Source organism: Carex rostrata, chromosome 17 (assembly GCF_964058835.1).
Source record: "Carex rostrata chromosome 17, lpCarRost1.2, whole genome shotgun sequence".
In the NCBI taxonomy this organism is placed as follows: domain Eukaryota; kingdom Viridiplantae; phylum Streptophyta; class Magnoliopsida; order Poales; family Cyperaceae; genus Carex; species Carex rostrata.
The window spans coordinates 7346050-7358506 of record NC_135934.1 but is presented as its reverse complement, the minus strand read 5'-3'; the positions used below and the strand labels follow the sequence as shown (position 1 = coordinate 7358506).

General features: G+C 31.5%; 1 protein-coding gene across 1 annotated transcript; it reads right to left on the bottom strand.

Moving 5' to 3' along the window:
* Positions 1-942: 942 nt before the first annotated feature.
* On the bottom strand, positions 943-7953 carry LOC144568613 (putative LRR receptor-like protein kinase At1g51890). The gene is made up of 12 exons (XM_078318986.1): positions 7860-7953; positions 7059-7602; positions 6511-6980; positions 5996-6134; positions 4728-4799; positions 4006-4089; positions 3176-3312; positions 2572-2864; positions 2325-2451; positions 2165-2224; positions 1653-1842; positions 943-1416 (listed from the first exon to the last, which is right to left on the bottom strand). The coding sequence occupies exons 1-12, from the start codon at positions 7951-7953 to the stop codon at positions 981-983; spliced, it is 2646 nt and encodes an 881-aa protein (XP_078175112.1). The 3' UTR covers positions 943-980.
* Between the last annotated feature and the right edge of the window lie 4504 nt (positions 7954-12457).

Genomic DNA, 12457 nt, shown 5'->3' with positions numbered 1-12457 from the left:
AATGGAGTACTCTATTGGGTTTCTTAATCCTTGATGCAAAATGAAAACAATAATAATAATTGCAAGTTGTTACATTTTACTTTTATTTATAAATTTTAATGACATATTAACCATTTAACATAATTAGATGTAATACGGTAGACTTGGTTCTTTTAGCGACTCAAATTACGTTCACAATTGTAACATATAAACTATAATTTTGAACACTAACATTCTACACAGGATCTATATTGCATACATACTGTAGATAAGAAATAGGGAGAATTAATTCTTTTTGGCGTTGACTGGTACTAGACAACAACCTTTTAAAGAAACTCTTCTCTGGCTGCCCCATTTAAAATTATCACATGGAAATATGTAATCTCCATAATTATTGCTCCTAGCAAGCCTCATCTCTTTCAGGTTCAGAGGATTATCAAAGACCTTGAAAGACATGATATCTGTGAGCATGTCTCTCTCGTGCATGCGTGTATCAATTTTGCCGATCTTCGTTACTATTGCGGTTCACCGTAACTTATTGCAACATTTTCTTCTATCAAACATTCAGTGATGAAAATAGAAAATTGAGATTGATGGACTAAACAAGCTACAGTATAATTTGACTTTATAAGGGAGATAACAAGTATTCATTAAAAAAATATATAAAGCACAAAATTGCTAATTTTTAAATTGGAGGGATAGTAAAGAATTGTACAGAGAAATTTGTAATCTAGATTAAGAATGAAAATTTACTCTTAGAAAGTTATGATGTACAATATGGAATCCAAAAGCAACACCAAACAAAATAAACTTTCCAAAGCGAACATCTTGCAAACAGCAAAACAAAATAAACTTTCCAAAGGCTTCAAATCTACAAATCTAATCCAATAAAATACAAAAAATTGTTGCATACAACAGAAAAATAACTATTTTTCAAGTTCCAGCAAGTTGTCCCCCATATGCCAGAACATCGAATCGATGAAATTATGTGGTATACGAAATTACCTCACACTGGGACCTGGTGCTGGCATTCCACCCATGTAAGCCATCTCAAAATTACTGTCCTGACTTACGTCAGATACAAAGTTCTCTGTGCTTTTCATATGAATTTCCTCCGTGGATATTTGCAAATCCATGCTTTCCTTTAGCTCAGCAACTACTCCAGCCATGGTTGGCCTCTTAGATGAGGTGGGTTCAGTGCAACTACATGCTAGTTCGGTAACCTTCCAGGCTGAGTTTATGTCATACTTGCTTTGCATCTTAGGGTCCACTATGCTTTTGATATCTCCTCCGGATAGTTTTTGACTCACCCATTGTATCAAGCTACCTCCTTCTAGACCCATGGTAATAGGGGGTCGACCCGTGATGATTTCTAGCAGAACAACTCCAAAACTAAACACATCACTCTTTACACTTAGCTGGTTTGATAAATAGTACCTGAAAATGCATGCAATATATAGTTAATTACTACGCACGAGAACTATAAATCAAACTTGTTACATTTGCTTCATGTCCAAAAAAAAAAAAAACCAAACATTCTTATCTTATAATTGGCTAATTTTAGCATAGATCACATGATTATATATAATTTATATATATATTTTTGCAGTTAAGATGTCATTAGGGAAAACATAGAAAATAAAATGCAGATTTAATATAGAAAGGGGTCTTACTCGGGATCCAGATAACCAGGGGTGCCTACTATTCTGGTTGAAACATGGCTGCTTCCATCATTGTTAAAAGCCCTGGAGAGTCCAAAGTCGGCAATCTTTGCCTCGAGATTTGCATTTAAGAGAATGTTGCTAGTCTTGACATCTCTATGGATTAGTGGTGGATTACATGCTTTATGCAAATACTCCAATCCTTCATTGTGTTTGTTTTGAAATGTATTATTCACTATATACAGTTTTCAAGCTACTGACGAACGTTCTTAACACTAAGCTATGTAATTAGTTTTTTTGTTCTTGAACACATTCCTAGCTAGAGAGTCTGTGTTGTTGTTTTTTTTTCGAAAGGATAGAAGTTGGGGAAATCTAAAACATATTTTATTTAGTAATATTTTGATATTTTAATTTAGTCCAAGAAATTAACTGTCTCTCTTCTGCTATACATTTTATTTAGTTTCAAAATGATAAGAATAATTACTTATAAATTGTATAGGATTATAAAGTGTTTCAAGCTGTACCTAGTGCAGACTCATATGCAATTCGAAGTCGTAGCTTCCAATCAAGAGGCCTTACATTATCTGCAATTATAGGATTCAAAACCACAACATAAGATTCTTCCACTTTGTGATAATTCATAATCTTTGTCTTTGAGAAGAGATCACCAACGAGTATAATCACCTTTGAGCTTATCATGTAGATTTCCTCCCTGCATGTACTCATACACAAGTGACATGCTATTTTTATCAATGCAATAGCCCATTAGTGAGACCAAATTTTTGTGATGAACTCTTGTCAAGTTTTCAGCCTGGAAAAAAAGAAGAAGAAGATGTATTAAATACATATATCATTGAGTTATTATCTAAGGGACTTCACAGCAGCCGTATTATAACATACTGTTTGTATAGCACATTTTCCAAAAGTTTACCTCGGCTAGAAACTCCTTAAGCCCCTGTGAAGACGATTGAGAGAGCATCTTTACTGCCACTTGAACTCCATTTTCTAGGAGACCCAGATACACGCTTCCATATCCTCCGGTGCCGATATTATTCTTGAAGTCATTTGTAATTTTCTTCAAATCATCATAACTGAATTTACGATTTCCGAAATCTGGAAGAATTTGTTCTCCTCCTCTTGATTGAGGTTTCTCATTCAGGTTGCTTGATTGTGGTAAATTTGATTCAAAACTTTCAGTTGGCTTTGGTGCGATTATTCTGTTATCTGTTTATAAAAAATAGTATCAGATATGTACATGTACATCTACATTTTTGTATTTTAAAGGAACACATAAAGGAACCAGCTATTTACTTATTTTAGTATAGAAAGTCGGTAAAGTACTGTCTGGTTAGGACTTAGGACTGACCATTATCTTTTTGTGTTGGTGTGTAATCAATTTGTATATTTCTGGCTTTGCTTTGATAAGTTTGCTCATCTGGCATCCAAAATGCTTGGAGGAAACAAATCATCGGCAGTCATAAAATGAAACAAATAAAACAACAACAAAAATGAACTTGAGAACAGGCAAAACTTACATTTTCTCCTTTTCAACCTTAAGATAACTGCAATGGCAACTGCAATAACAAGCACTAGGACTGCCACTACAATCAGTATTATAAAGTTCTTAGGAGGAGGAGGAGGAGGAGGAGGAGGAGATAGACTCGGAGAATACCTATCATCCGAAACATTAAAGAATAATAAAATGCCAACGGGAACTAGAAATACCAACCAAAAGCCATCAAGTAATACAAATTTTAATTTTTAATTTTTCATGTGATCTTTCGTTTTGGCGTCTCTCTAAACTAGCTCCTCTCTCTCTCTCTCAATATTCTTTCTTAAAACAGAAAATCCACTGAAAACCATTTGCTTTCATTCTTAATGTTATATAACTACAAAAATTAACTTAATCATGAACATAACCCCATCAAGACGTCTAATTATATTGGTATCACTATATAAACACATACAGAAATAAGTTTACTTGAATCTTTGAGTTTGTTCAAGAGCTTGTCAAAAATAACTATTATTATAAATTACTAAGTATGTGAATGTGAGTAGAGAATGTCTAATAGTTTTATAATTTTTTGCTTGTGTTTTTAATTTTTTATTCGTCTATATAAAAGAACAAAGTCAATGTAGTTTAGAGTCGGTATAATTGGCTAATATTTGTCTTTATATTAATTATGTTTAATTAACAATGTCACTGCATTCGTCACTGCTGGAATATGAATATGATCTTGTCCTGTGCTTTATCCTCAATTGTATATTTATGTTGAATCGTGCCAGTAAAATCAACTACAAACTGTACAAACCTTTTACTTATATGTATTTCATAAAAAAAAACGAGGAATAACCAAATTAATACCTATAATCTAGCATTCCATTTTCCTTTCTTTTCAGAAGTTCAGGAGGGAGGGCAGTCGAAATATTTTTGTCTCCTGTTATATCCCTGCAGTAAAGCCAACAAAATGATTATCATGAAAAGCATCGAGTAAGATTTGAAAATGGATATATTTAAGGTTGCTTGAAAAGCGTACAGCAATTTAAGAGCTGTTAAATTGTCTAGAGTAGTTAGATTTCCGAACAAATCATTGCTAGACAAGTTCCTGAAAAATAATTAAGAAGCAATTGTTATGTAAATGAATGTAACAAAAAATAAATAATCAACCAATATATAGAACCAAATGTTGTCAGGATAAACATTGAACACAATACAAAATGAAGGTACGAAAGCTACATTATACAAAATTATAAGATACTTGATCTTAGAGGGGGAACTAGAAAATTTAGATAGACAGGGATGGGGGTAGTTGAAACATAAAATGAAAAAAATGTATACTGTGATAGGTAAGATTTGAATCCTAAGTCTCTCACAACAACTATAATAGAAACTTCAACCAATAGACTACAAACAAACACTTGATATTTTATATATAAGAGGTATATACCTGAACTATACAAAAACTTAAAAGAAGAAGAAAATTTAATTAAATTTCAATGTACATAATAAAAAGTTTTAAAATTATAAGGTGGCTGAGCACCCTTTGAAATACACTAATATCGGCCTCGTAGGTTAATGGAACTTACAAATACTCCAGAGCAGTAAGATATCCAAAGGAGTAGTTTAATGGACCAGTCAATGAGCTAGAAGATAAGTTCCTGAAAATAGAAAAAGTCATCGATCTATATATGATGAAATAGTTATGTGGAGTTCGTAGCTTCTAACTCTGAAGCAAAACATGAAAAAGAGTAAATTATATAAATGGTGCTCAAGTATCACTAGATTTTTTATTATGGTCCTTAAAATTTTAACAATGTCAATCTCTTTAGTCATTAAAGTATCACTCAGTTTTCATTATATCTTTACAGTTTCAAAAATACATTTATGATCCTTAAAATATCACATATTTCATAATTTAGATCCTTAATTTTTTTTTTACTTTTAACAGATCAAATATTTCTACTATTTTCACCGATTAAAAAATTAGATGAAGATCGATCTCATTCGCATCCAAGTCATAATTATACTTATGATATGATATATGTAAGTAGTTTTCTAATTATTTATTTATGATAGGAACATTAATGCTACAGAACTTGCACTGGTTTGAAACTTTGAATATTTAAAAATGACAAATGTTACGATAGGAGAAAGTATCACTTTTTTCAATTAATGTTAAGCATATATAGAAGCAATTTGGTATAGACTAAAATCTTTCAGAACCAAAGTAAAACTTTTGAACCCTAAGGATCAAAATGGTGGAGCAATACTTTAAAGACCAAAGTAACATTTTAAAAATTTTAAGGACTAAAATGTCATATTGATGCAGGAGTGCCCGATTAAGACGATTAATTCCAGCAAGCAAAATGAGAAAATTATTTACTTAGTTTGGATTTATAGTAATCTTTTCTATTTAGATTTTTATTTCTGAATTTAGCCTCTAGACAGCAGCTCTATATTGTCTAATTTCTATTTTAGTAATTTGAATTATTTCTATAATATGCTACCAAATATTAGTAGTTTTCCTAAATATTTCTGCATTGAGTAATAGGCTAATAGCTATATAACCCGGCTTGTGGGTGAGAAAAGAAGAACATTTTTTTTGGATATTATTTCTATAAAATTAAGGAGAGACGTTTCTCCCCTTTATTTTGGTGTTCTCTCAATTTTATTCTCTGAAGATTATTGGTGTCGTACGCTTATAGAACAATCATTCGTTCTGCATGGCATCACATACCAGTTGTATTTAAGGATAATTCCTATAATTTACTCCAACGAAAATGTATATATAGTTCAGAATTAATCAAGTCATATTTGATGAAAATATGTCAGAAGAGAAAGAAATTAAACTAACAAGCTTGTGATCCTAGTAATGCTGGAAGAGCTGCTGGTGCAGTTAATACCAGTCCAAATGAACTCTCTAGGAAGACAAGGATCACCACTCCACCCTTTCTTGATCCCATAGTAATCCTTGATACTATTAATGGCAGCAACTGCATGTAAAAGGCAAAGTCACCTTGAAAAATCCATGCCTGAGTAAATCAACAAAACTTTTGGCATACACAAGGCAGATAAAATTCAAATGAAGTGTTTACTGTGTGTTCCTACAAATTTTCCTTCATTTTCAGTACGTTCTCTTCTGGGTAAAGGAAAAGGAGGATGACTTGCTCTTCAAATTATAACCAAAAAGAAAATGTAAATTAATTAATAGCTAAAAGGAGAGAATAGTGGAGTATAACCAACTAACCAAATTTTTGTGTGTGAGAAAAATGAAAAAACCAAGTGGGGTTTCAACTAATTACGTCTAATATCATATATATAACCAAATTTTAATCGAAGATTAGTAATTTCAAAAGTACAAAATGTTACCATCTTGAGCATAAGTTGTGGCTCCGACGGATGCAACAGTATAGAGCTCAAATGCATTCATTGCAGGTGGAAGCGTCGAATTTGCAGTAGCCTTAAGTGATACATTATAATAGGTAAAACCTGTGGTTGGGCCAGCGACCCATCCTCCCTTTCGCGAACCTGGGTATGGTGAATCCCAAAGCTGATTTCCTCTTTCAGATATGTAAAAATCCCTTGAACCAGTCTTGGATGTGTCCTGGGTCTCATAAAAGTGAAGGATGTAATAATATTTGATGGTTGTGTCTTTGCTACTCCAATAGATAACAAAGGGTTGATTGGTACTTGTAGTGGCAGCAGCAGTCTGAAACACTCGAGAAGGGGTCCCGAAGTCCAGATCGACGTAATCAATACTTGCATTGGTTGAGATTGCTGACCATGTGCTATCGTATGTGTTATTCAGCCACCACCGGTCATATTTGTCATCAGGATACCTATTTTAATTGAGCAAGATTGCATATTAATTATTTTCACTAAAATTTTTAGATAAATATAGATATTTGCATACTGACCTTACGATGAAATCGCTTGCTCCGAAATTATCCCTCCGCACGAAAATCAAAGATGTTGTCGAATTTACGTATGGATACAAGTTCGTCAATTGCCTCAAGTGTAATGAAGAGATAAAAGGAGCGCCCTTCTTTGTATTAACTAGACAAACTTCCAAGAAACTAGCATTAGCAGCGACAATAATTTCAGGAAAAGAAATCGTTGTTGCATTTACTGTATTCCAGAAGTTAACCCCTAAGTAAATATCAAAGGTAGGTGGATTGTTTTTGTTATCGTAGTTTCCATAAAAGAATGTGCCTCTTATAAGATAATTAGATCCGACTGTCAAGGATCTTAAGGTGTAGCAGTTTCGAATTCCATCGGGAAAGTATCTGACGGTGAGATATTCTTTCAAATAATTCTTGCCATCTTTAGAGATAATATCAGAACTGATGTTTGAGTTGACTCCAGTGTCAATAAATTTCTCATCGGATACATAATTTAATTTATTATCTTCTTCAACATAGCTAGATGTTTCAGAAAGTCCACAATCAATGCTCAGAAATCCTGTAAAAAATAATTAAGTCACCAATTTTTTTTTTGTCAAATAAATTAATAAAAGGCAAGCTCAAACAATATGCTTTGCACTCTTATATCAAAAATTAATTGGTGTTAAATTGACTTTTGGCAGTAGCATTTACAGTTAGTGCTAAAATAGGGATTGAGAGAGGGAGGGAGAAAATAAATACTTGGCACAGCTAGAGCTAAAATTTTAGAGAGAGAATATGTTACAATAACAATGCATTTGAATAGGAGAGCGTTACCATTAGAATCAGGCTGACTATGGACTTGAACAGAAACTGTAGATATTAGCAGAAAAATTAAACGCCAGAGAACTATTTTTCTGAAGGAGGCCATGATGCTCCGCTCCCTTCAAATTCAAACGGAATCATGAATGCTTTTATAGTGCAACTCCATTATTAAATCTAATTTGATCTTTGATATAAGTATTTTCCAAAATTAATTACAAATGACAAGTTGAATAAAATTAAGAAGCAATTAATTAATGCAAGACATAATGTCATGCTGATGACGTACGTAGGTAGCAATAGTTGATTAAAGGTCAACCAGCGAATTTAATTTTTTTTTTTTTTTTTTTTTTTTGCAAATTGGCACATAGGCAAGCGAATTTAATTATTTAATTATCGTGTCATGTGCACCATCTTCTCTTGAATAACAACATTGACCATGTATAGCTTGGCTCTTACCGTTTGTCTCGTTTTGAACTTATGATGCAAGCATGCATATCGTTACCCACGTTATAATAATTGAATGCTTCATTTTATATTAATTTTTTTAAGCATTAATATAATTTTCATGTAAATATATTACTTATGCAATATATTATTTTCATGCACGCTTCATATTTATCATTTAAAATTTATCCAATATTTTTTATAATTAAAGCTCACAAACACTTTAATAACTTAATAATAGCGCATATAAGTAGTTTATACACACACACACACTATTGGGACAATTAAATATGACTTTATTAAGTAAATCTATCCACAAAGAGAGTGAACAAAACAAGAGAGATGAGAGTGATCAGAAATATTGTATTTTTGGTTAAAATGGTAAGTCACAAACATAATTAGAAGATTAAATTAACTTAAGCACGATATGATCGATGTCACAAAAGCAAATAACTATTTATCTTAGAATAATATTTCATCAACTATCACAATCAAAATATTAGAAAAATAAATAAAGATATATAATTAACATATTACTGCATGTGAACCCGTAACTCTAGATACTCTTTCTCATCATATTAATTTAAATTACTCGCATTTAGAAAATCAACATGCATTTACATTATTCATCATATATTCTTAGAATTCAGTATGCATGCACTATTAGAACTCACCCCAAATCAGTTAATTACTTAAAACTGATAAGCCAACATTTCTCATACCTCCTTGTGATTTGAATATTAATTTGATAAAGCCTATTTGTTAAGTAATAAAAATTGGTTAATTATATTAATTATTTCGATTGGGACTTGTACATTAGGTTTTGTGATAATTAACTGTGTCAAACTATATTATCAGCTAAATTGTTTATCATAATTGAAAAAAAAAATAGGAACTTTCAACTTAAATCATTATGGATTAATTAAATTTTATATAATATAATCAATTTTCCATCATTCGACCGGGTAGCAATCTCAACAGTTGAAGTCAGCAAAAGTGGCCCGATCAATTCAATAATTGTTGAATTAATTATAAATTTAGCAGCAAGTAACCAGCTAATTTCTTGTATATATACAATGTACAATACTGAAAATAATGCTCCAGTACAGCTTTATTTCTCATAAGGCCAGGCATTATTATGCTAAAAATAAGGTTGCTTTGAAAATTCAAGTTCTGTTAGGCGCACCACGTTTTAGTAATTAGAAACCGCTATAAGCCAAACTAATGTGCATCTTAATAATATGGTTTTGGATGGGTCATAGTTCCTCCTTTTATAAAGATTGGACCTCTATTCAGGATATCATCAACTTTGCTTGTAGATTGAGCAAAGCACATCAAACAGCCTTTTTAATCATGTTTAGTGCGTTTTGTTGGACAGTATGGAAAATTAGAAATGATCGTTGCTTTAATACTGTTACACATCATACTTTTCGTACTGTCATTCTACTGATTATTTCTTTACTTCATTACTGGACAGGGATACTCAAGAAACAGACAAGAGAGCTTATCCCGTATTGGCTGCCATATGATGTTGATGCCATACCACTGCAGGTGTGGGGACCAGAGGATTTGCAAATCGTTCTATATCAAGGACAGGAACAGGAGCTGATGGTGACACCAGATCCGATGGAAGAAGATGAAGCCCCCACTGTTTAAGTGACTTTAAGTTGACTGATTAGTAACCTTAACTAGCTAGGAACAAGACTATGATTTTTTACTGTAGCTTTTCTTTTTGAACTTCTGCGTATTTTGTGCTGTACCAGACATTTGTTCTCTTTTTGTTTCAGTAATATGAAACGGGCTAAGAAAGCCTTTTATCAAAAAAAAAAAAATGTGCATCTTAATTTCCTTGCCTAGAGATAGAAAAAGTGGATTCCAGTAATAAAGTCAGACCTGATTTTTTGATGGTTTTCGCTAATTAACTAGCAAAGAAAGAAGATAAAATGTAAGTCCATGTTATATTTCTTTTCCTTTTTTATGGTTGGCGGAAAATGCCAATAATTGTATTGATAAAAAAGATTTATTACAAAAATATTCTAATACTTTATATATTTACAATCTCAAAATATAATTAATTCGGTTTCTTCAAAGCAAGATTGTCCACTGAAAAATCTCCAGTGCTGTGTCATTTATCAAATGATGCACCATTTTTTGCTTAATAAGGATTTGTTCCGCTCTCGTCATAGGGCCCATGTCCCTTCAGCCCAGATCACACTCCATGTTATATTTCAAGGATGGTTCTAGCTAGGATATCCAAATTATTGTGATGTTCTTAAAAATATTACTAGAAACGAAAGAACATTATAATTCGAGGTTTGATTATCTTTATTATTGTATTGTAATAGAATAGTCAACGGTTTCTGTACATTTCTGTTGAAATAAATATTTATGTTAAACGATAGAATATATGTTCCTAAATTCCAAAAATCCTATTTAGTTGTTTCTCACCATCATTTAAGATTGCTAAAGAATATGAGCAATACAAGCTTTCTGATAAAAAAACAAAAAAAATCAGTGATATTATATTGCACTTAACACGGATCATTATATTAATTAGTTAACCAAAATGGTGTGAGTATATTATATTGTAAAAAGAGGATAACAAATTTGGCAGCTCTTGAGGGACCGGTTAGCAAGAAATCAGATGTCATGTTTTCCGAAGGAACTCATGATATCATACCTACGTATGATAGATATATCTTTGGATAAATTTTTCTAGATGTTACTAAACTTTGTACTTTGTCACAAATTGATCAATCAATTTTGATTTGTTTTAATTAAGTCACTCAATTTTTTATTTGTTCCAAATTGGTCACTCTATAATTTTTTCATTCAAAATACTAATGGAAAATATCCATTCCGTTCAAAATGCTAACGGAGTATGCTCGTTCCGTTCAAAATTTTAACGGAATGAGAATATTCCGTTAGCATTTTGGATGAAAAAGTTATAGAGTGACTAATTTAGAATAAATGAAAAGTTAAGTGACTTGATTGGAACAAATCAAAACTGAATGACCAATTCGTGGCAAAGTACAAAGTTTAGTGACTTTTAGGAAAATTTACCCTATATTTTTGCTGCAAAGTTAATGCATACAAAATTCTTATCGCATCTCTGTCTGTGGCTCATTACTCATCTTTGATTTGCGCTCTGAGTTGCATGGGAAATCATCAGCGTGTCACCGTTGCAAAATTTGAGCATTTAACAATGGGCTTTTTTGGGGAGGTCGTTGGTTAGAATGAAAGTCTTAGAATTGTTAATTATTCAAAGGTGGAGAATTTGATTCTTTCTCATTACTTTGCAGTCTCTGCAAAAGTTTTCCCAAAAAAAAAAAATTGGGCTTTGCTTTTTCTTTATTTTATACATGCCCTCCATTCTTAACCTTTTGAAAATTGAAATGCGACTCAGTAATGGACTTTGATATAATTAATAACAGGATTCCAATTTTTACACACGTCTTATTTTTTTATAATTAGAGCAAATATTATTTCAAATCAAGTTTAAAAAGTTCAAAAACCAATAGGTACTTCACAATATACAATATACATGGTCTTTTTATGAAAATGAACTTCAAAACCAAATTTACATTTGTAAAAAAAAATACTTTTGTTAGATAGGTTGAAAATTACGATTCTAAACCATTCAAAAGTAGTAATGTTCTATTTATCTAAAATTACTAAACAAATTTAAACAGATGTAAAATTTAGTCTCGAAGTACATTTTCTTATGAGTAAGGCTTGGGTGCTATGGATAGCATAAGGTCATCCGTGCTACGCACGGCCTCAAAAAGCTATAGTATAAACAAGAAATTTCGATTTAAGTAACTCAATAAATTTGTTATATAATAAATTTGTGAAATACCAAATTTTATTATTTTTGAATTTTTTTACTATTTTTTATGATTTATGAAAATGACAAAAAATGACCTAAAATATTGACAATTTTATTTTATTTTTAGGCTATTTTTGAACATCTTTCATAAATCATAAAAAATAGTAAAAAAATTCTAAAAATTGTAAAAATTAGTATTTTACAAGTTTATTATATAAACAATTTGTTGAGCTACTTAAATTGAAGTTTGAAATTTATATAATAGGATTTTGAGGCCGTAGCATGGATGACCTTATGCTATCCATAGCACCCAAGCCTTACTCTTTTCTTATTTAGG

Coding starts and splice junctions, on each gene's coding strand:
- LOC144568613 (XM_078318986.1), bottom strand. CDS start 7,953: ATGGCCTCCTTCAGAAAAATAGTTCTCTGGCGTTTAATTTTTCTGCTA. Junction 7,603..7,859: donor TAGTCAGCCTGATTCTAATG/GTAACGCTCTCC, acceptor TATTTTTTACAG/GATTTCTGAGCATTGATTGT. Junction 2,865..3,175: donor AAGGTTGAAAAGGAGAAAAT/GTAAGTTTTGCC, acceptor TTTTATAAACAG/ATAACAGAATAATCGCACCA.